The 24137-nt window shown below is 43.8% G+C and overlaps 1 protein-coding gene and 1 long non-coding RNA gene across 4 annotated transcripts in view; one reads left to right on the forward strand and one right to left on the reverse strand.

The window, feature by feature from the left end:
* Window positions 1-1053: 1053 nt before the first annotated feature.
* On the reverse strand, window positions 1054-5373 carry LOC116530102. The gene is made up of 3 exons (XR_004259837.1): window positions 4902-5373; window positions 3262-3398; window positions 1054-1408 (listed from the first exon to the last, which is right to left on the reverse strand). It is a non-coding gene; the product is annotated as an uncharacterized LOC116530102 (long non-coding RNA).
* Window positions 5374-16528: 11155 nt separating this feature from the next.
* DSTN (destrin, actin depolymerizing factor) overlaps window positions 16529-24137 on the forward strand; it is a 35400-nt gene continuing 27791 nt past the window's right edge. The window contains exons 1-2 of one of the 3 annotated variants that reach the window (XM_032248047.1): window positions 16529-16617; window positions 17224-17594. In XM_032248047.1, the coding sequence (XP_032103938.1) occupies window positions 17592-17594 (3 nt within the window). In that variant the 5' untranslated portion in view covers window positions 16529-16617; window positions 17224-17591. Of the gene's footprint in view, window positions 16618-17220; window positions 17595-24137 lie in introns of those variants that run through there. The other 2 variants (XM_032248046.1, XM_032248048.1) reach the window with 2 other exon arrangements.

Consider the following 24137-nt stretch of genomic DNA (forward strand, 5'->3'; position numbering starts at 1 on the left):
TTTATTTTGGGGTGAAAATTGGCCCAGGATATCACAAACACAAAACCAAAATGAAACATAGGCCTATCTCCTTTGTGAAAAGAAATGTAACAAACCTAAGTAAATGACTAATAAGCCATGTCTAGCAGTGGGTCCAGAGAACAAATCTCATGGCTGAGCAGAATGTATCGTAGAAGGCCAGGATAGTTTGGCATTAGAAAATCCATTAATATAATTTACCACATTAACAAATCAAAGGAGGGGAACACCTAGTCAATGAAACTAAATACCTACCACTGATGAAAACTCTTACAAAAATAAGACAAGAGGTTTATTTGACATATTAAAGGATATCTGCCAGAAGCCTAGCATAAAGCGCAGAAGAGGTGATGGACTATTAGAAGCTTTTCCACTAAAGTCAGGAACAAGATAAGGATGGCCACCAGTTAGCATTATGCTTCCAAACCTAACCCAAGCAATGACAAGAATTAAAAATTAGTTATAAAAATTACAAACAGGCCAGGCGCCATGGCTCATTCCTGTAATCCCAGGACTTTGGGAGGTCGAGGTGGGCGGATCATGAGTTCAGGAGTTCCAGACCAGCCTGGGCAACAGAGTGAAACCCTGTCTCTACTAAAAATACAAAAAAATTAGCCGGGCGTGGTGACTGGCACCTGTAATCCAACTACTTGGGAGGTTGAGGTGGGAGAATCTCTTATGCCCAGGAGTTCGAGCATGCAGTGAGTTATGATAACACCTCTGCATTCCAGCTTGGGTGACAGAGTGAGATCCTGTCTCTAAAAAGAAAAAAATTAATAATAATAATAAAAAAACACATGAACACAAAACTATATCTCTTAATATCTATCTGTCTATCATGTGTGTGTAACTATGCAAAGCCACAAGGACAAACGTTGGTCTGTACATTTTAAACCAATAATAGAGCTTAAATTTGGTGAGGAGAAAAGAATTGCAGGGGAGTAAAGGTGACATTTTTCTGTGCAGAGATTTTTTTAATAAGAAGATATTCCCAGATAATTTATATAATTAAATTTTTTTTAATGACCTCTTTATTATTATATAAACATGTGACGGGAAAATTAATAGGGAAATTTAATTTTCTTCTTAGACATTTTCAGCATTTTTTCCCCTGATATATCTGTATTTTTTTTATTGCCAGAAAAAATGCACCAAAGTCGTTTCCATTCTGCAATTATTTTTAATGCTGTTTGGCTCAATCAGCAGAATGATCCAGGCCTATCCATGTCCTGGCCCAGGGCCCAGGCCCTCTCCCGGGGCAGCCAGTGAGATGTTCTTGCCAGAGCTGTCCCAACTGCTGCCTCCCTGGCTGCCAGCGTCACCTTGGCTACCTGCAGAGACACTCCTGCTGCTGCCTGGCCAGCGGGGAGAGCTCCCTCCTGTTGCAACGCTGTATAAGATGAGTGGAAAAGCAAAGGGAAGGCAAATACAGAGGACCAGGCCATGCAAAAGAGAAGTCCATTTCTGCAGTATTCCCACCAGGTCCCATGTCAATCTCTCTGAATAATCTGGCCCTTGAAGTTTCCCTTTGGAGAAATTTGAGAGATGTTTCCCAGCAGCTGGGTCCAAAGGCCTTTGGATGCATTACCTCATTACATATCCTTTCCCACCTGCACTGGTGTTGCGGACCGTGCGGGGCACCTCATCTCTCCACCACCTCAAGGGGGCTTCTCTGCAGGAGCTTACGGAATGGCTTTAGCTTTCTCTGCCTTCCTATGTTCCCTACAACATATTCCAGTGACTCAGTCCGGGGCCCTCCTGGCTTAAGGGAAGTCCGTATGTCCATGAGTGGTTGTAGGAGGGTGGCTGGCATGACCCAGCAGACTTTCTGAATCACCTTTTCAGATTTGGTGCCTTCTTCCAGGTCTCTTGCCTGGAGCTTCATGCATATAACAACCTCGTTTGTTGTTTTATTTGAAGCATGGAATTGTAGCCTGAGTCTTTCCACAGTTTATTTTGTGATCCATCCTCCTCACCATGTGTTTATCATGGTTCCAGGCTGTATAGTTGGGGGGGGTGATTCTGAAGCACACTGCTTATGAGTCACGCTGCTCTGTTAATAAACCTGTTATGCAGGAAAACCCAGCTCAAAGGCAGATCCCAGCTGCTCACTCCCAGCTTTCAGTAAGTGGATACAATGGCCTTTTCATTGGGTATGAATTTTAGTCTATTATTTTTCTTTAGAAAATAAAATCAGCTGATGAGAAGTCAAAGTAATGCTGACTTTGTTTCATAACATGTAAAAGCTCAACTCGGAAGGAATCCAGCCATTATTTGTGGCTCACATTCTCTAAATTTTCTCTGAAAAGTTGATATTCCTGATTCCTTACATCTCTCCAAGATGCCCAGCAGCTTATACACACAGAGATAGGGGGATTTTTGCTCAGCAAGAAAAATATTTCTTTTTCGTGTTTTTTATTTTGAGGAGAAAACACTTGTCTTTTCAACCTCATTAATTTTTTTTTTTTTTTTTTTGAGATGGAGTTTCACTTGTTGCCCAGGCTGGAGTGCAATGGCACGATCTCAGCTCACCACAACCTCTGCCTCCCAGGTTCAAGCAATTCTCCTGCCTCAGCCTCCCAAGTATCTGGGATTACAAGCATGCGCCACCACACCCGGCTAAATTTGTATTTCTAGTAGAGACGAGGTTTCTCCATGTTGGTCAGGCTGGTCTCAAACTCCCGACCTCAGGTGATCCACCCTCCTCAGCCTCCCAAAGTACTGAGATTCCAGGTATGAGCCACCATGCCCGGCCTCAACCTCGTTAATTTTTATAATGGGTAAAATTTTTTTCATTATATTAGCAAAAAAGACTCTGGACTGAATAAAGTATAGCATTCAAACCATTTGAAATGGCTTCCTGGCTGGGAAGGCAGTCCCAGGGCAGTTTCTGGCCTTGAGAAAAACAAATGGAACTTCGGCCGTTCAGGAAGGGAAACTCAAGACTCCAGGCCTTGCGTTTCACTCTTTTTTTCTCTGACAGCTTGGAAGTGGAGTCATGCTTTATTTACTGAATATGCTCTTCTTGTTTCTTGTAACCATGGTGCTTTAGTTGAGTGTGTCTTATGTCAGAGTACTGCTGAGCCAATATTTATCATTTTAGAAATTTCCATGAGTCATAAAACAAACCTGCAACCCGCCTGCTGTACCTTCTATGGGCGTTTCTTTCCTAGAGTTGTTTAAAACAGAAAGAAAAAATGCTGAACCTAGAATCCGACACTTGGCGTTTATCAGAGTACTTACATACTTTCTCCTGCATGGAGGCTCCTCCTCTGAAATTTCAAAATCCATTCAGCTCAAATCCAAGGTGTGCCGCCTGCTGCCTGAGGTGCCCTGCCCACCCAGGAGTCCAAAATGCTCTCCAGAGGGCCAGGTCTGGGCTGAGAAAGAAAGGAGGCTTTAGAGGTTTGCAGAGAGGAAGCGACTCACTGGCTCAAGGCGTGAGAGGGAAGGCTTTCCACCGGACAGAGAACAAAAATGAGCAAGCAATTCCTTCCACCTCCAGTGTGGAAAATTTTACTAGGGGACCACCTCTGAATGGCTGGGCCTGAATTTACTGACCACTCACCTCCACTCCCTCTTCCAAAAAGAAAAGTAAAGAAAAAAAAAAGCAGGACCAATTACAAGACGTAGTGTGTTTGCCTCATTTACAGGTAAGGATGATGAAGCTAATGCTGTCTGCTCTTTTTGTGCCAATCAGCTCCCTTTCCCCAGACATGGATAGTTGGGAAAACCACAGTAAGTCTACAATCTAGAAAACTACAGCAATTTATTGCTTTTGGCATTTAAAAAAAAAAAAAGAGCCCTCTAAAGCCCTGTTTTGTCTAGAGCCCAAGGCCTAGAGTTTATAAATCAAAATTTAAAAACCTGCCTTAGTATTACTAGAACAGGATACTTCACAAATTGCTAAGATTGTGACAGGCACTCAATTATCTCTTCTGCGGAGTGCAAGCATCACCTTTTAGAGTTAAAGGGGTCAAATTAGTGAATACCTTGAGTCTACAGATGAGAACAAGGAGTCTCAGAAGAGAACACCTTGCAGAGGTCACATGGCTAGTCAACAGTAGTGCTAGGCAAGAATAGAATTTGTGTCATCTCAGTTGAGGTCCCCAGCCCCTAGGCCGTGGACCAGTTTTGGTCCATGGCCTTTTAGGAATGAGGTGAGTGAGCATAACCAGCTAAGCTTCACCTCCTGTCAGATCAGCGGCGGTGTTAGGTCCTCATAGGAGTGGGAACCCTATCGTGAACTGTGCATGCAACGAATCTAGGTTGCACGCTCCTTGTGAGAATCTAACTAACGCCTGATAATCCGAGATGGAACAGTTTCATCCCGAAACCATCCTCCCACCACCATCCACCTGCTGCCCCATCCGTGGAAAAATTGTCTTCCACAAAACCAGTCCCTGATGCCAAAAAGGTTGGGGACCGCTTATCTGGAGTCAAATACCTCATTGAAGGACTGGTAATGGAAATACTGGAACAAAACAGTTACACTAAAAGGCACTCAAATTTCAAATCATGGCCATTGGCCTTTGGCTATCTGTTTCCGGTATTCTCCTTGAATACAATTCAGAGTTCTCTCAGCAGGAAGAGCTGGGTTTCTCTGGCTGACCATCATTTGACAACCCTCCTCCCACCCCACAAAAGACAGGAAAACTAGGAAGTAAGCCAGAGCAGACCCAAAGGAAACAAAAACACTAAAAGGAAACCCATTACATATCTATATCTACCTTACGTATCTTGGTCCACGGGGTCTAATTTTTTTTGTAGGAACATGGGGCATTCTCTTCTTCCAAACATTTAACTTTGAATAAACCCTCCAGCCATCTCTTCCATATTCATATTTGCCAACATAAGTGAGGAATGATGCCATTAACACTCACCCACTTCCTTCCTCTGTGGATGCTCCACTCATCAAAGATCCAGTAACATCTCCCTGGTGTGATTTGCTGCACCAGGTAGGATCCTGAGAATTCCCAAGAGAACCTGGGCCAAGTTTATCTTGGTGTTTCTGTTTTCACTTGTGACCTCCTTATTCATCTTCGTATTCCTGGTAGCTAACACGGCCACAGCTGGTACACAGTAGGACCTCAGGAAGCATCCATCAAATCTAAATGAAAAAATGTTCAGCTAGATTTGACAGCGGCTTCCCATTCTGAATATAAACAAGATGCTTGTTTTAACACCAAATGCAAACTTTTTAACACTTAGCTCCTCTCTCTCATACGAGAAATTCTGGAGATCGTAATGAATAATGGGATGTGATGAAAGCAACCCTTTAAAAAGGTCAGGTTATGGCCAGGCACGGTGGCTCACGCATGTAATCCCAGCACTTTGGGAGGCTGAGGCAGGCGGATCACAAGGTCAGCAGTTCGAGGCCAGCCTGACCAACATGGTGAAAACCCATCTCTACTAAAAATACAAAAATTAGCTGGGTGTGGTGACACGTCCCTGTAACCCCCACTAGAACCCTAGAGGTGGAGGTTGCAGTGAGATCGCATCTCTACCTGGGAGACAGAGCAAGACTCTGTCTCAAAAAATAAAAATAAAATGGTCAGGTTGCTTCGACTCCTGCTTGGTTAGCAAGTATTAGTTTGAGCCATACAGCAGGCACGGTGGCTCACGGCTGTAATCCCAGCACTTAGGGAGACCGAGGCGGGTGGATCACCTGAGGTTGGGAGCTTGAGACCAGCTTGACCAACATGGAGAAAACCTGTCTCTACCAAAAATACAAAATTAGCCAGGTGTGGTGGCGCATGCCTATAATCCCAGCTGCTCAGGAGGCTGAGGCAGGAAAATCGCCTGAACCCAGGAGGTGAAGGTTGCAGTGAGCCGAGATCACACCACTGCACTCCAGCCTGAGAGGCAAGAGTGAAACTTTGTCTCAAAAAAAAAAAAGATTGAGCCATAGAAATTCTGATTTTTGTGGGTCAAAGAATGTTGACTTATAAAATTATTAAACCAAATATAATAGAAAATAATATAACTATAAATCCATTGCTTAATGCCGAGGCTGTAATTCAGTTTGTTTTTTTTTTCCTTTTAGTCTCGCTATATTGCCCAGGCAGGTCTTGAACTCCTGGGCTCAAGCTATCTTCCTGCCTCTGCCTCCCTAAGAGCTGGAATTATAGGCGTGAGCCACTGTGCCCAGCTATAATTCAGTTTTCTCATTAACCCACTTTTATCTCTCACCATATCTATATGGCCCTACACGACCAGAGGCAGGGGTTATCTTTCAGCCTCATCTGGGTCCACCTACCTTCGCTGTGCAGGCCCCAGCCACATTCTTCCTTCTGTTCTTTTAACATGCCATGCTCACTCCTTCCACCTGGGATGCTCTTCCTCCAGATTCTCACATGGATGGGTCCCTCTTGCCATTTAAGTCTCTGCTTAAATCCCACCCCTTCAGAGGAGATTTCTCTGAGCACTAATTTAAATAGTGCCCACCCTATTCTCTCGCACATTACGCAGTTTTATTGTCAACAACGCACCTATCATTCACAGCCTTTTTTGTTGTTTGTTGGCCTGTGGTAGGCTGGAATTTAAACTCCAGGGCAACAGGAATCTCGTCTGTCTTATTCACAGCTCTGAACAGAGTAGGCACATTGTGGGCACAAAATAAATGTTGAAAACAGTGAATTCAATCATTTTTAAAAAGCAGCAGAATCAAAGTTGCAGTCATTATTTCTACAAATATTTCTTTATCTAGTTTTACTAACTTCACCATCCTGGAATTCCTTTATTCAGGGGTCCCCAACCCCTGGGCAGTGGCCCGTGGCCTGTTAAGAACTGGGCCACACAGTAGGAGGTGAGCAGTGGACGAGGGAGCCTTACTACCTGAGCTCTGCCTCCTGTCAGATCAGCAGTGGCATTAGATTCTCATAGGAGCATGAACCCTAACGTGAACTGCGCATGCAAGGGATCTAGGTTGTGTGCTCCTTATGAGAATCTAACTACAGTTTCATCCTGAAACCATCAAACCCCGCCCCCACACTGTCCATGGAAAAATTATCTTCCACCAAATTGGCCCTTGGTGCCAAAAAGGTTGGGGACTGCTGCTTTATATGATATTGGCCCTTTTCCTTCCATCCTTCCTGCCTCAAACTTTTCTCTCATTCTTTGAATCTTTTCATCCCTTCTTGATGCCTTCTCAGTTAATTTCTTGACCTAATCTTTGGATTCATATGCTTGATTTTTGCATATATCCAGTCTGTTACACAGCCCACCCACTGATTCCTTTAGTTCTACAATAATATTTTTCTTTCTTCTTTCTTTCTTTCTTTCTTTCTTTCTTTTTCTTTCTTTCTTTCTTTCTTTCTTTCCTCTCTCTCTCTCTCTCTCTTTCTTCTTTCTTCTCTTTCTTTCTTTCTTTCTTTCTTTTCCTTCTTTCTTTCTTTTTTCTTTCTTTCTTTCCTTTTTTTTGTAGTTTTTGAGACAGGGTCTTGTTCTGTCACCCAGGCTGGATTGCAGCGGTGCGATCTCAGCTCACTGCAACCTCTGCTTCCTGGGTTCAAGTGATTCTTGTGCTTTGGCCTCCCGAGTAGCTGGGATCACAGGCATGCACCACCACTCCTGGCGAATTTTTGTATCTTTTAGTAGAGATGGGTTTTTGCCACATTGGCCAAGCTGGTTTTGAACTCCTGGCCTCAAGCGATCCACGTGCCTCGGCCTCCCAAAGTGTTAGGATAACAGGTGTGAGCCACCACGCTTGGCTCAGTTCTATAATATTTTATATTCCTAATGTCTCCAATTTTTCCATAGCTGCTTGTTCCTGCTACTGGCTTCCTAATATCTTTTCTTACCTCTCTGAGAATATTCACTGTGCTCATTTTAATCTCTTGTGAGTTTTTTTCTGTGTGAGTTTATTCAGCTTGCTGCCCTTCCTTCACAGTGCTTGGATTCCTCTTAGTCTCATTATCCTCACTGGTAGACCTATACCTGTCCTGAGGATTTTCATCTCCCTGGGCTTGTGCACAATGCCTCAGCGAGGGGTGAGAACTGGTTCTGTTCCTGGAGAGTTTGGGGAGACAGGTGAGGGTGGACCAGGATGGAGAACCACCGATGTTATAATCTGGGCTTAACCTCATAACTCATCCTTGTGGATAACTTCCGCTTCCCCCATTCCTCTGCTCCAGGTTATAATTACTTAGTTCTCAGAGGGAGGGGAGGGGAGGAAAAGCCCTAGGCCCCAGTAGCCCACTAGCATGCGTTGGTATCACCTCCATATCCCAGCAGGGCTTCAGCACTGCCCTGACATTACCTAGCAGCCTCTGGGATGGGCACTTTGCTGTTTCTGAGTTTGTCGTGCCCTGCAGTAGCAGTGGGTGAGGCAGAAGTCTGCAGAGAATAATGGGATGGGCTGGGGAAAAATGAGTCCCAACCAGAGAGCTTGCTACGACCAGCCCATTGCTGTCTGTGACATGTTTTTTCCTCCTCTGTCACTTTCCTCCCATTCTTAACTACCATGTGAACCAGTCCTTTCATTTTTTTTCTAAAGTGACTTATTCTGAGCTTTTAGAAAAGCTCTCTTGTTTTTATATGTTACAGTTTGCTGTGAAATTTCTAGTCTCTTCATTCCTACCCATCATGATTTTATGACTTGTGATTACACTCAATCCTACATATGTGCCGAAGAGTCTGAACTCATTTCATCTATCCTTAAAAAAATACTTGACTTCCTTGTTTGCCCCTTTCTGAATCTTTTGTGGCTCATTTTTCTTTCTCTCAAAGTATAACAACAAGCAGATCAGAAGTGTAAAAAGAATGTATCATGCTTATGAAAATGGGAAGACAACCTAGAGACATATGCACCCCTGAGACATAGTGCTGAATGAACAAATAAAACCAAGCGGTCCTGCATGTATTGTTGAGACCATTTGTATTTTTTTTAATGCCCTATATTATAAAGGTCTGGAAGGTTCCACGTTAACTGATGAGCAGTGTGATGCCCACTCCGACCTTGGTGTGTATATATGTGTATGCAAGGAACTGTGGGACTGTTCATTTATCCTTGCCCTGGATTTCCTTCTTAGAACATTCCCAAAAACTTTCCTGAAATGTTTAATTTATTAGATGGGCTTCAGGGCAGTCCATGAGCTCCCTGAGGTTAAAGACCAAGATTTGTGAGTAGGAAAGTCCATCTTTCCAGAGAGAGGGTTTATACTTTTTTTCTTGAGATGGGAGTCTCACACTGTTACCTGTGCTGGAGTGCAATGGCACGATCTCGGCTTACTGCAACCTCCACTTCTCAGGTTCAAGTGATTCTACTGCCTTAGCCTCCCAAGTAGCTGGTATTACAGGCAACACCACCACACCCGGCTAATTTTTTGTATTTTTAGCAGAGACGGGATTTCACCATGTTGGCCAGACTGGTCTAGAACTCCTGACCTTGCGATCCGCCCACCTCGGCCACCCAAAGTGCTGGGATCACATGCGTGAGCCACCCCACCCGGCGAATTTATACTTTTTATAAGACTCCCAAAGGGAATATATGGCCCAAGAGAGGTTAAGAACCACTGATCAAGATAATCATACCACTTTCTACTCCATTATCTCATGATTTTAACTCAATAAGCATGCTATTATCCGAAAAACTTACATAATTGGTCAATCTTTGATGTTATAAAATAGTGGTATATGACTTTTGCTCTACCATAGGACTAATAGAGAAATCAATAATGTTATCATGTGGTACCGTATCCTTCCCATGAATATACTTAAATATATTTAGCCTTTTCCTAAAATAGATGCCAGGGCCCTTCAGCACCAGGCTACGGGCAGTAAGGAATGTTCAGAATGTATTTTCTACAGCTTCTATTTGTTTCACTTTGCCAATTAACCTCCTCTGTGGTACTAAGCAAACAAGAAGACATACCGAATTTCTCTTGTTCGGCCACACTCACAAGTGCTGTGTCATGTGGCCTCATGGTAAAGGGCTTGGGATCAGATCTTGTACTCCTCTGGCTCTGGGCTCCCAAGGAATGTCTCTTCACCTTCCCCATCTTGGGATGAGGCCAGTGATAATATCTACCTATGGCAGTCATTACTGGTTATCTCCCAATATCCATTCTCCCCTTCTTCCTTAGTAAAGGAACAGCAATGTTTTAGCTAAGCACACAGCCAGTCAGAGAACAGACCATGTTTCCCAGCTTCCCTTGCAGCCATATGACTAAGTTCTGGTCAATGAGATAAAAGGAGAAATTCTATAAAGTACAGAGTGTGTGTTCTAGAAATATGATATAAAATCTTCCATGGTATACGTTTCCAGAACTTTTTTTTTTTTTTTTTTGAGACAGAGCCTTACTGTGTTACTTCCCAGGTCAAGCAATTCTCCTGCCTCAGCCTCCTGAGTAGCTAGGACTACAGGCACATGCCACCACACCTGGTTAATTTTTGTATTTTTAGTAGAGACAGGATTTCACCATGTTGGACAGGCTGGTCTAGAACTTCTGACCTCAGGTGATCTACCTGCCTCAGACTCCCAAAGTGCTGGGATTACAGGTGTGAGTCACCCGTCAGCCAGTTTCTGGGATCCATAAAAAAAGGGATGCGTATGCTGGGCAACATAGGGAGATCTTGTTTGCACACATATATTTTTATTTAAACTCTCTTGTTTAAATAAAAATATTTAAAAATTAGCTAGGTCAGTGGTGTGCACCTGTGGTCCTAGCTACCTGATAGGCTGAGGTGGGAAGATTGCTTGAGCCTGGGAGGCTGAGGCAGAAGTGAGCCATGATCACACCACTGCACTCCAGACTGGGTGACAGTAAGACTCTGTCTCAAAACAAAGAGGATGCCCTTTTTAATCTTTTTTCCCTCCTTTTTACCGCCTAAAATGTGGAAGTAATAGCTGGTGCTTTTAACAGTCATCCTGGACTATGAAGTAACCTTAGGAAGACAATCTATGCACAACAAAGCTAGCCGGGCATGGTGGTGATGTGAGCTTGTGGTTCCAGCTACTCAAGAGGTTGAGATTGGAGGATTGCTTGAGGCCAGGTGTTTGCACAACGGCACTCCAGCCTGAGTGACAGGGTGAGACACTGGCATAAAAAAAAAAAATGAAAGCGAAATTGGGTTTTGAACGCCACCAAGTCAATATAACAAATTTGAATTGTTTGCCTCTGTACTTTTTTTTTTTTTTTGAGACACAGTCTCGCTCTGTCGCGAGGCTGGAGTGCAATAGTATGATCTCGGCTCACTGCAACCTCTACCTCCTGGGTTCAAGCGATTCTCCTGCCTCAGCCTCCCAAGTAGCTGGGACTACAGGTGCATGCCACCACACCCAGCTAATTTTTGTATTTTTAGTAGAGACAGAGTTTCATCACGTTGGCCAGAATGATCTTGATCTCTTGACCTCGTGATCCACCCACCTCATCCCCCCAAAGTGCTGGAATTACAGGCATGAGCCGCCTCACCCAGCCTCCCCTGTACTTCTTTTATGTGTGAAGTAAACCACACACACACACACACACACACACACACACACACACACAAATGCAATAAAGTCTAAGCCACTATTTTGTAAGTCTTTGTTACTTATCACCAAACACAACCCTTACTAAAGTATCACTTCTTTAACTCATTTAAACTATTACTTCTTTTAAACCACTAAACTACCACTTCTTTGATTCATTTAACGAATATTTATTGATCACGCACACTGTGAAAATCACTGTTCGCAGCATTTGGGACAAAGCAGTGAACACTAGAAACTATAGAAACTATTCCAATCTTGATAGTCACTTTTTAGTAAGGGAGATGGACAATAAACAAAATGGAAAATAAGCTAAGAGTTAGATAATAATAATAATATAATGATAGGAATAAAATGGGAAGAGGGACACAGAGGTGCTTGGGAGAGTAGTTTCCATTTTAAACGGACTGAGAAAGAAGGCCTCATGAGAAGCCGGTGTTTCTGTGAGACCCTCAGGGAAGTGACTGAATGAAGCCTGTGAATATTCGGAAAGGAGTGTTCTAGATAGAGATACTACTCATGAAACAGAGTTGAGGTAGGGACAGACCTGTGTATCTGAAGAGCAGCAGGAAGCCCAGGTGGCTGGGATAAAGTTAGCCAGGTGGAGCAGGAGAACCTGAGATCAGAGTAGTGGCCTTCAAAGAATGACTGGGAAAACTAAATGAGATGATGCACATGTGATTCTTCGAACAGTGGCATGTCGTATATGCCCAGTAAATGTTTTCTTTCCCTTCAAACTGCCCCCTCCCAATTTTAAAATTTTCGAAGTTTAAAGAACAGTGAACACCCACATGCCTACCACTTAGATTCTACATTTAACATTAATATGCTATGCTCGGCGTGGTGGCACGCACCTGTAAACACCGGAACTTTGGGAGGCCGAGGTGGGCACATCACTTGAGGTCAGGTGTTCAAGATCAGCCTGGCCAACATGGTGAAACTCCATCTCTACTAAAAATACAAAAATTAGCTGGGTGTGGTGGTGGGCACCTATAATCCAATCTACTCAGGAGGCTGAGGCAGAATTGGTTAAACCCAGGAGGCATCAGTGAGCCAAGATCGCGCCACTGCATTCCAACCTGGGTAACACTGACACTCCATCTCAAAAATAATAATGATATGCTAGTATTATCATAGGTTTACCCATGTAACAATCTAGCTGTCCCTCTTATTTTTTTGGATACATTATCTTTTTTTAGTTTTAGAGATGGGGTCTCACTACAATGTCCAGGCTAGTCTTGAACTACTGGACTCAAGCAATCCTCTCACTTCAGCCTCTCCAGTGGCTGGGCCCAGCTTGGATACATTTTAAAGTAAGTTGCAGACATCAGTGGACTTGACCTCTAAATATTTCAGCATGCATATCATTAACTAGAGTTCAATACTTGTTTAGGCAAGCATTCTTTCTTCTTTCCCAGGTAAATGCACAAATCTTAAGATGAGTTTTGACAAATGTATGCCCATGTAACTTTTTTTTTTTTTTTTTTCTGAGATGGAGTCTCGCTCTCGCTCTGTTGCCCAGGCTGGAGTGCAGTGGTGATCTCAGCTCACTGTAACCTCTGCCTCCTGTATACCCATGTAACTTAAACCCCAACAAAGTTTAAAAAAAAAAAAAAAAAAAAAAAGACCATCATCCCTAAAGTTCTGTCAGGCCCCTCTGCAGTCAATCTCCACTCCCAAACTATTTAACACCTATTCCGATTTTTTTCATTCTACTTAATTTTGCTTGTTTTAAAATTCCTCAAACTTTTAATAAACGGTCAGTGGAGAGTAAACAGATATTCTCAACTACTGTGGGAGGGATTATAAATTGGTATATCCTTTTTAGAAGACTATCAGGCAGTACGTGATTAGTTAAATAAAATTTATGCATTCCTCTTGACTTAGTATTTTAAGGGAGGGATTTTCTGAGGGGACTGTCAGCTCATGTATGCAAGGAAGCCAGTCCTAAGACTGTTCACTGAAGCACTGTTTGGGACAGAGAAGGATTGGAAATCACCTAAATGCCCATCAGTAGGGGAAAAGTAAATGAATGAACAGTCACGCTTTGCAGCAACTGTAAGAAATGATTTATTGGTATGTTAAGATTGCCAGGACAATCATTAAGTGCACAAAAGCAAGTTACAAGACGCTACATAAAACCGTTACACAGAACACCAAACCAAGCCAAACCAAACACAAAACACATGCCCAAGGTGTATTTTTGTTAGTCCAAGTTGACACCAGTGGTTACCTCTGGAGAGATGACTGGGATTATGGGAAAGGAGAGTAGGTGCTCAAGGGGTTTTTCCTTTATTGTATTATTTGACTCTTTTACAATAAAACTACATAGTGGCTTAGAGGATTAAATTTTTTTTTAAAAAGACTACAGACAGACGGGGGTGGTGGCTCACACCTGTAATCCCAGCACTACGGGAGGCTGAGGTGGGTGGATCACTTGAGGTCAGGAGTTTAAGATCGGCCTGGCCAACATGATAAAACCCCATCTCAACTAAAAGTACAAAAATTAGCTGGGCATGGTGGCATGCACCTGTAATCCCAGCTACTCGAGAGGTTGACGCAGGAGAATTGCTTGATCCCGGCAAGTGGAGGTTGCAGTGAGCTGAGATAGTGCTACTGCACTTCAGCCTGGGCAACAGTGCAAGACTCCACCTAAAAAAAAAAAAAAAAAAGAAGACTGACATAAATAGGGATAGGAGATAGAAAACAAGTGAATTTGTGGGGAGGGAGGGGAGAAACTAAAATTTTTTTCTATGCTGTATACTGACAGTGTCTCCTAGCAAATGAGCTTTTCCTAGCCTATCTATTAATACACAATCTCATATTTGAGGAGAGACCTTATGTGTCTGTTCAGGCTGCTATAATAGAACATCATAAACTGGGTGGCTTACAAACAACAGAAATTTACTTCTCATAGTTCTGGAGGCTGTGAAGTCCAAGACCAATTCACCAGCAGATTCAGTGTCTGGTGAGAGCCCACTTCCTAGTTCATAGATGGCACCTTTTTGCTGTGTTCTCATAATGGTGGAAGGGGCAAGTAGCAGTCTAGGACCTCTTCTAAGACCACTAATTCTATTAAAGGGGGCTGTGCCCTCATGACCTAGTCACCGTCCAAAGGCCCCTACTTCAACTACCATTCAACTGGTATTTGAAGGATTGGGGATTACCTTTCAACTTTGGGAGGATATAAATCTTTATTAGTCTATAGTATTGCATGAAAACTTTTTCCCTCTGTGTGGAGAGAAGGAATGTCAACGTCTAGGGAAAAAAACCTGGGTGTTAAATGCAGAGGCTGAAGTTCAGTAGGACCTAAAAAATGGGGGCTCATTTAGGTTGTGATAAACTGATATCAAAGTTTGATAATTTTAAAACATCTTCAGATACTGGTTCATTTACTGAACATTTATTAAACACTATGTTATCGGGGCTATGCCAGTTCACACACATGCATCCTAAATTTCCCATGACCTCAAGGAACTCCCAGAGTAATCTGGTAGTATCGGCAAACAAACAAAAATAATTACAGAGCTACAGTAATTGTAGGGAAAAACCTTAAAACCTCCAAACTCAAAAGTATAGCATCTGCATCTACTGGGGCCATCCAAGACTCCACCCCTCAACTCAATCTTCATTTTAACAAGGATCCCAGGTGATTTGGATCTTTATTAAGATTTGAGAAGTGATGAACTCTGGGATTATAGAACTACTGGAGTGAAGGAGTTGGAAGTGGTGGGGGGCAGGAAGCAAAAAAAAAAAAAAAAAGAAAAAAAAAGGAGGAACTACTATTGATTCTTGGGAAGCGGTAAGAAAAGTCTTCAGATGGGAGGAGTGGTAGAACATTCCAGGCTGAAAAAATAAACAGGCCATGATCAAGGTACTTAGAACTAGTAAGAGGTGTTCTGGAATGAGAAGTATCGTCTGGGAGGGGCAGTGGGCACTTAGGAAGATATGAGAGATATGGCAGAAAAAGCAGCCTGAGGCCAGAAGCACAAGGGCCAGACTGACCCACTGAGGATTATGGAGGAAGCCACAGAAAATTTTAAGCAAAAATGTAACAAGACCAGTCTTATGTCTGGCCATAACTCTGGTGGCACAGGGGAGGACAAAATGCAGGAGAGACGCTGGAGCAGGCAGGCATGTATCCTTAAATGAGCACCATTCATTTTTGGACTAGTAAGGAAGTCTGAAGACTAAGAAGTGGAGGAGTCACAGAGGTCTAGGCAGACAGAAAAGCAGAAGGTTCCCGCTGCAGCAGGATACAGTGGGGTTCCTTCTCAGCCCAGGAGTGTGCTCTCGACTGGCGCCATCAGCATCACCTAGTTGTTAGGAATGCACATTCTCAGGCAACATCTTAGAAGCAGTGAGGGAGCCCTGGGGATGGGGGCACACGAATTTAGCTTTGAACTTCTCCAGGTGATTCTGATGCATACTAAAGTTAAGAACCACTGCTCTAGCCCGCCAAAAATCAAGTAGCAGGTGGTAAAGGCTTAAAACTGCACAGCTTGCTGTCCTTTTAAAAAAAGAACGAGGGTAATGAGAAATGGGTTTCTATGTTGAGTGGGGCAGAACAAAAGCCACATAAAACCTATATTTTATATAGTGCCCACCCCCAAAAAAGTAGTGACCATCTTGTCCAAAGGCCTCGTATTTGGAAAATAAAAATAAAAATTTTGGCCGAGGCCATGATGTTCTCTGTAACCTAAATTAATTCATCAAATTCTTTCTATTCCCTTTATTTCCCACAAAAACACCCGCAGCAAAAACGCTGGGATTCCTCCGGGCCTCTGAAAACTGTGTTTCCGACGCAACCGCCCATTAGAAAAACACATCCCAAATTAAAAGCCCGGGGAACTAAGCGGCAGGGCTGGCGCCACCGTCCCGGGACAACGCGGCCTTTCCCAGCCACACCCCTGCGCGCCGCCGGCCTCCTTCCCCGGCAGTTCCCAAAGATAAATAAATCCTCCTTGTTTTTCCAGACCTGAAATTAGCGGTGACTCACAGAGCACTCTGCACGGCCACGGTCGCCTCGGGAAGGAGGAAAAATGTGCAGATTTTTTCCCCCTCACGCGAGGGCCGGACGAACCAGGCTGGGCCAATCAGGGCAGGGCGGCGGGAATCGCACCAAAGTAGGTAAAAAATGCGGGAGGCGTCCCGCCGCCGCGGCCTGCGACTCCCCTCCCACGGGACCTCCCCCGCGCGTGCCCCTCCTAGGGGCCTGCCCCCCCATCCCCAACATCCCCCCGCTCTCACCGCTCTGCGTCCCTCTCCCTCACCTCTCTCCTCCCCATCTCCCTCTTCCCCACCCCCATCCCCTACCCACTCCCCCTTCCTGCCCCCACATCCCCCCTGCCCCCACTGTGTCCTCCCTCACCTCTCCCCTTCCCACCCCCTCCTCCTACCGTGTGCCCCTTGCCCCATCCTCTCCTCCCCCGACATTCCTTCCTTTGCCCACTGTCCCCTCTCCTCTTCTCTCCTCGCTACGCGCCCCTCGCCCCTCCCCTCCCCCCACATACCCCTCCTTTCCCCATACTGTCCCCCTCTCCCCCGCCTCTCCCTTCTCCTTCCCTACCCCAGCCCCACCCTCTCCCCAGCGGCTGGCACACCTGGCCAGGTGGCTGCCTCCCGGTGCGGTCCGCGGCCGCACAGTGGGCGGGGCTCCAAGTGGCCCCGCCCAAGGAGGCGAAGAAAGGCCACCCCTCCCCCGTCATCCCGTGTTCGTTGGTCGCCAGGAGGCGCCAGCCCAGTCCGCCTTCTAGCCCCCCGCAGACGGGGGAGAACGCACGTCCACCCCTAAACACTTTCTGGTGAGGGGGGGGCCCCCAACAGCCTGGAGCAGGTGAGGGAAGCTCCCCTCCCGCTGGGAGTCTGGACAGCCGCCGGGCGGGGCGTTGCCGGACTGGCTGGTTGCGTAGCAACGACGGGCGGTGCGTGACGTGCGCAGCCGCGTTCAGTCCCGAGGCGCGCCCTCCCCAGAGTAGGCTCGCGCCGCCGCGTCAGCTCCGCGCTGGGTCTCTCGGTGCCGCATCCGTGAGTAGGTCGCTCCGTAGACTCGCTGCCCGCCGGCTCCCTCCCCCGCGTCCCTGCGACCGCCGCGGCGAAGATGGTGAGTGGGAGGGAGGCCGAGGCGTGGGCCGAGGCGGCCGGGAGCGGCGGGTCTCTGGGGCGCCGAGGAGTCGCGGCTAAGGGAATGAGCCGCGCCCCAGTCCGGGGAAGGACCCGACCTGGCTGCAGATTCCAGGCCCCAGGGATTCTCCGGGCCTCCGTCGTCCGCCGTCTTGGCTGGGCCCCCGCACCCCGGGACGGATCCCCGGCCGCTGCGCAGCTGCCAGCTGGGGTGAGGCTGCCGCCCCGGAGCGTGGCCTCTGCAGTGCCTCCAGCCTTGGCCTTGCTGCAGCTGGCTGGGGTCGAGCGCCCCCACCCGCTCTGTGAAATCCATCGGGGGTCTGCGGACCGAGGCCCGGGGAGGGGGCGGCGTCGGAATCCGGTGACCGTCCGTGTTGGCGTGGGTTTCCCCAGAGCTGGCGCTGAGGCGCTGGGTGATTTGTGCGCGTTCCGGCCCGTGAGGTCTGTCTATCTCAGTAAGGATGATAAAGCCTTTATGGAACAGTCCTAGAGCACGGAATGATCGCTAACAAGCATGATCCTGGCATGATTTAGAACGGGGTGGCCTTGCAGCAGCTTTATTTGTTTGTTTTTTCTTTTTCTCTGGCAATCAGCTTCCAGCAGCACCCTCGTTGTGCTTGTCAAGCTTGGCAGTGTCTCTTTTAACATTTCCCTGCCCGATTTGTCCGTGTATGGTTAGAGTATTTTTTTCTGATCTGTAGACAGTTGAACTGTGCCAGAACTTGGTGCGCAACGTGTGGGCTTGATGCTGGGATGCTGATAAAAGCAAATTTAAGAGCTTTAAAAAAGACCATTAAAATATTGGAGTCACCAAAAAGTAGGCAGGTGCTTATTAGTATATTCTATATGATGCACATTTTTCTTAATTTACATATTTCCCCCTTTAAACTATCACTTTAATAACTATTTGAAAACGTAGTGTCAGTTGAACTGTCAGGTGGAAGGAACATTTTGTCATTTTCTGTAGTATGCACACACTGTTACCATTTTTGGTCAATGATTTTCAGGCATAGCCTTACCAGACTTTGCTAGAAATATTACGCTGTAATTGCATCTGTCTGTCTGGAAGCAGTTGGTACCCGCTTATCTGCATACAAACTGTTTTCGCTGTGTAACAGTTTTGGTTTTCTTAAGTTATTGCAGCTTTCGTGTACATGCAGGTGGTCCCCTGAGTAAAACAAAAAAATTAATCGGTAGTTTCTTGATGACTAAATAATAGGAATTTGATACTGTTCAGTTTTTGGTTCTTTAAGCTACAAAGTAGCATCTTAAGTCTTTTTCATATTTAATTATTAAAAATTTAATAATATTTTAAATGTATGTACTACTTTATACTAAAAGACTTAATCTAAAGGCTTTGAGTTATGGAATGTTTAAGACCATTCAGTCTGTGAAAGTGCTTTGAAGCTGACTGGGGTCTGCTCTAGAGACTTTTGATTTGACATTATCCTTTTTTATTGAGCGACTAGTTCAGACTTTATTTTTCTGTTTGAAAATAAGAGACCAAATATTTTACCTTTAGTTAAATACTTAAGTTAAATGCTTAGTTTTAGTTAAAGCTTAACTAAATTCCAGAAAGAAAGAGTCTGTTATATTTCCTGGTTCTTATGAGGAGTGGGAGAAATAAAAATTAGAGATGAGCAGTTTCCAAATACGTTTCAAAATTGTTGGCTTTAGGGAAGTCGAGACCTTACAAGTTACTCCCGTGTGGATGCTTGCGAAGAATGAGAGTTCAGAACATAGACCCCCCATTTTTAAAGGTTATTTTTGTTTTTAGCCTTATGAGTGCAGGAACATCTTTGTTCAGTCCAGCGATTAGAGAATATTGATTGTGGGTATTATCCCAGAGTCTAGCATTTTCCTTTAACTCTTTTGGTTAGATGCCTGGTTCCAAGTTTCTTAACTACCATGAGTTTGTTCTAAATTAGCGGAATCCTTTCCTTGTGTTCACCAAGTCTTCTAGAAGCACCTGAAATAAAGTAGTTTGAAACCACCACTTCAGGATGAGATTATGTGTTTTCAGATATGTCACTGTATAGTGCTGCTTCCCCCCTCCAAAAAAAAACGTGTCCGCCTGCACATGAACCACAAGTACAGACCCCAAACAAAACGTACACGTGTGTGTGTGTGTGTGTGTGTGTGTGTGTACTGGGTGTGCCAGTCTCCTTAAACAGAGTTTGTTTAGCAGCCCACCATCAAGTTCCTAGGGATATTTGCTCAGTAGTTCTACTGGATGTGGATTGAGACATCACATATAAACTTGCCTAGCTCCTCTTGTAACCAAGGAGTACCTTTACTACGTAGATATCTATATAGCTTCTTGGAAATTAAGAGTGTAGTCTTGCCCTTGAAGTAGAGTTAAAACGTCTGCATGATAATCTAACCCTTACTGCGTTCTCATAAAGTGAGCTAATTGGCTCTGTATTCAAGTATTGTAATACATGGTAATTAGCAAAAACAAAACCACCCAGTGAAATAGGTTTCACATGTTCTTGTGCCTATTTAACATATGAGCAAACAGATTGTAAAGGATTGACTCGAGAGAAATCACCTTTTCCAACTCCAAGCTTTAAAATAATTTTGAAACATACACAGAATAACGGATCCCTTTGTACAGAAAAGGCTATCTTATTGCCATATTTCAAGTTACCCTTACAGCTAAATATGCATCATCTTCTTCATCTCATTCCCTTCCCTCTCCAGAGATAACCATTCCTGTGTCAAAGACATAATATACTGGCTGGTTGAGGAGATGAATTGTTTCAGGCTATTGCAATTAGGAGAGCATTCCTAATTGCCTTAATCTGAAAATATGCAACAGGCCAGTTCTTTGCAGTATCTGTTTCTCAGAACACAAAATGATGGGGTTGATTAACCATCACTGCTTTCAAAGAACACAAGACTCAGGTAAAGTTCACAGTAGTCACCTGAAATTGATATATTTCATTCTCATTGGTAGTTCCATACTTTCAGCTACTTAATCATATGTATTGCCTTGGTGTGCTTCTATGTCTCATGTGCAGCTCTTTGAGAAAGAATTAAACTTAGTGGATTTTTTGTTTTTGTTTTGTTTGCATGGGAGGATGACTTTTGGATTTATTTGTAGTTTTAGTCCTTTAACTGCTGAATTGCATTCTTTTGTGTAACTGCAAGTTTATCCATTCCTCTGTTGGTGGACATTCAGCCATTTCCTAATTTTTTGCTTTTTTTTTTGGTCTATTTAAACTTTTTATAATAGGCAATTTCCATGTCATATATTACTATATATTGCTTCTCTAGCCCTAGCATGTATCTCTCCGTGGTGTATATCTAGAAGTGGAAGCCCTGGGTTGGAGGACTGCATACCTATTTTCTGCTCTACTACTGGTTTGTGCTGGTTGTATCTTATCACCAACAGCTTGTTTCTCCATTGCCTTTCACCACTTAATAAAAGACTTAAAAGCTTTGCCAGTGTGATGGTTGTGAAGTGGTTTCTCATTTTATTTTGCATTTTTCTGATTAGTAGTGAGCTGACTCTTTTCGTATGTTTATTGCATCTTAAGTTTTTACATGCATGCTGTATCCTGCAAACCTGACCATTCTGTAAATACTTATCATCTTCACCTTAGCTTATTTGTGGAGCCATAAAGTAAATAGAGCAGCTAAAAAAAAAAAATCAGCCAGAAACAGAGGCCCATACCTGTCATCCCAGCACTTTGGGAGGCCAAGGCAAGAGGCTGCTTGAAGCCAGGAATTAGAGACCAGCCTGGGCAATATAGTGAGACCTCATCTGTACAAAAAAAAATTAAATAAAAATTAGCTGGGCATGCTGGCATATGCCTGTAGTCCGTCTACTCGGGAGGCTGAGGTGGGAGGATTGCTTATGCCTGGGTGTTAGAGGCTTCTGTGAATATGATTCCACTACTGAACTCCAGCCTGGCCACAGAGGGAGACCCTATCTCAAAAAACAAGAACATGACTATCAATACCAGAACCTCATGCTGAGGACTAGTCTTTCTGTCTTCTGGCACATAAGTTTCTTTCCAGCCCCTTAAGCAGCTAATTAACAGAAGTTCAACACTCTCTCAATTCTAGCCACTTGCCATTTTTAGGCCCCAGATAGTGGTAGAATGTAGAGGTACCTAGGACAGAGTTCTTTCCCTGTTTGCCAAGGGCTGTGGAGATTAACATCCTTCACTTTATACTTACTCTTTTCTTTCCTGGCAGTTCCTCTAGCCAAAACATAGAAATACACACTGTGTACCTAAAATTTCTCTAAAAAATTAAGTTTTGAAAATAAACATGCAAAACAAGTAACCATGACTTCTTTTCTTTCTCCTTTCCTTTTTTTTTTTTTTTAACTTTCCCTTTCTTTCTTTCTTTTTTTTTTCTTGAGATAGGCTCTCTTTCAACGACTCAGGCTGGAGCTCACTGCAGCCTTGATCTCCTGGGCCCAAATGGTCCTCCCACGTCAGCCTGCAGAGTAGCTGGGACTACAGATGTGCATCGCCACACCCAGCTAACTTTTAAAAATTTTTTGTAGAAATGAGGTGTCACTACATTGCCCAGACTGGTCTCAAACCCCTGAGCTCAGTCTTCCCACTTCAGCCTCCCATGGTGTTGGGATTACAGGCCTGAGCCATGGTGCCCAGTGACTATTTTTCATAAACAGAGTTTGTTTAAATCAAAATTGTGTTTAACTTAGTACATAGGAAGACGTCAAACTTCTGGGTTTTCATGTTAATGTAACTTTATATTTTCTTTCAGTAATTAAATACTTTGAGATGAAGCACACTGTGATTGAAATTTGAAAAAAATCTTGCAGCTCTTTAAAAACTGAATTTAACATATAAATGCCTTGTTTTTGTCCACAGAACAACACTGTAGTCTCTGAGTAACAAGAGCTAGTCTCTTCATTGTGCTGTTCTTTGCATATGTAAATCATAGAGCATAATAAATAAGTAGAAGAATATTGTGAAATAATTTTTTTTTTTTTGGAGACAGGGTCTCATTCTGTCACCCAGGCTGGAGTGCAGGGGCGTGAAAGAACACAACTCACTGCATCGTCCACCCTCAGCCTGAGTCAGTCCTTTACCTCAGCCTCCTGAGTAGGCATGTGCCACCACGCCCAGCTAATTTTTGTATTTTTTAAAAAGATGGGGTTTCACCATGTTGCACAGGCTGGTCTTGAACTCCTGGGCTCAAGCAGCCTACCCACTTTGGCCTCCCAGAGTGCTGATATTACAGGCATGAGCCACTGCACCCAGCCGTGAAGGTGTCTTGTGCTTACTTCCCTTGTGGCATAACTTCTCTCTCTAGATTGTTCTTGAAAGTCATACCCAAAGATTTACACCTAACACTTCAGCAATATTGTAACCACAACTACTTCTGTCCCTGCCTCCTCTCATCGATGTTAGAAGTGAGAAGTTTTCACTTGGAATCGTGCTTCTGAATTATCTCCTGCTCATTTTTCTTGAAATTTTACAATTGGGAGAGGCATCGACTCAAGAGAAATAAACATAAAGTTTTTTCATCTTAGTAACACTTGACAAAATTGTTATATTCGTCATTGCTGTACCAAGACCCCTATTGATTTGAATGATTTTTAATCTAGAGTGATTCTTAGCGCCAATATTAGTCTTCGAGTAGCTGATACTGTAATGCTTACATGTTGCCAACTCTTTGTTTTGCCTTGTTATGTTAAAATTGAAGAGTCAATTTTACATAGATGCTTTGTTTGAAGTTTCTAGGAGGGGAGCATAGCTCTTGTATACCCTTGACCTCCTCTGTCGGGGATGGTCATCCTCTTCAAATGAGCATCCAGTTTCAGGAGAGACGCACATGGAGCAGTGAGAGAGAAAGGGGACACCCACCTAGCCAGCCAGATCAGCTGAATCAACCTTAGTGATCAATGGGGTGACAGATTTTGCAGCCAGATCACCCTCACATCCTATGCAGATTTTAAAAGCAATTGATTTCAGTAAAAAAAAATGGAATTAAAGTTTAAAAATTAACAATTTAATTTCTAGTTAAAGGTGTGAAAAGACTGAGAACGTCTGTTGCAGCAAGGCATAGATGAGTGCTTGAAAGATAGAAACTTAAGTTCATTCTACAGCTGGAACGTCATTTGTGATTGTGTTTGTGCTTTTGGATCACATCAAAGGAAGATTGTTTACTCCTTTGAACATTTTTATATTGCTTCATAGGTTGTTATTTCTGTGGTCCCAGCTACTTAGGAGGCTGAGGTGAGAGGATTGCTTGAGCCCAGGAGCTTCAGGCTGCTGGTTCAGCATTAATCATATATAGGATTCTTGCTTATATCTGTTATCTCTACCCAACTGGATCTATCTTTAGAATGGTTCAAAGTTATTACTCATCTTTATATTCTGTATTCATCTTTATATTCTGATGACACTAGTGTGTGCTCCTGTAATTGCAGAGCAAATGAAAAGAGTTGGAGGAGTGCATTAGAATGTGTTTCAATAGTTTTATTATTTCTTTAATATTAGTTTACTTGGAATCATTATATATAATCAACTTTTTA

The sequence above is a fragment of the Sapajus apella genome, unplaced genomic scaffold (genome assembly GCF_009761245.1).
Source record: "Sapajus apella isolate SASKATOON/1434 unplaced genomic scaffold, GSC_monkey_1.0 scaffold65, whole genome shotgun sequence".
Classification (NCBI taxonomy): Eukaryota; Metazoa; Chordata; class Mammalia; order Primates; family Cebidae; genus Sapajus; species Sapajus apella.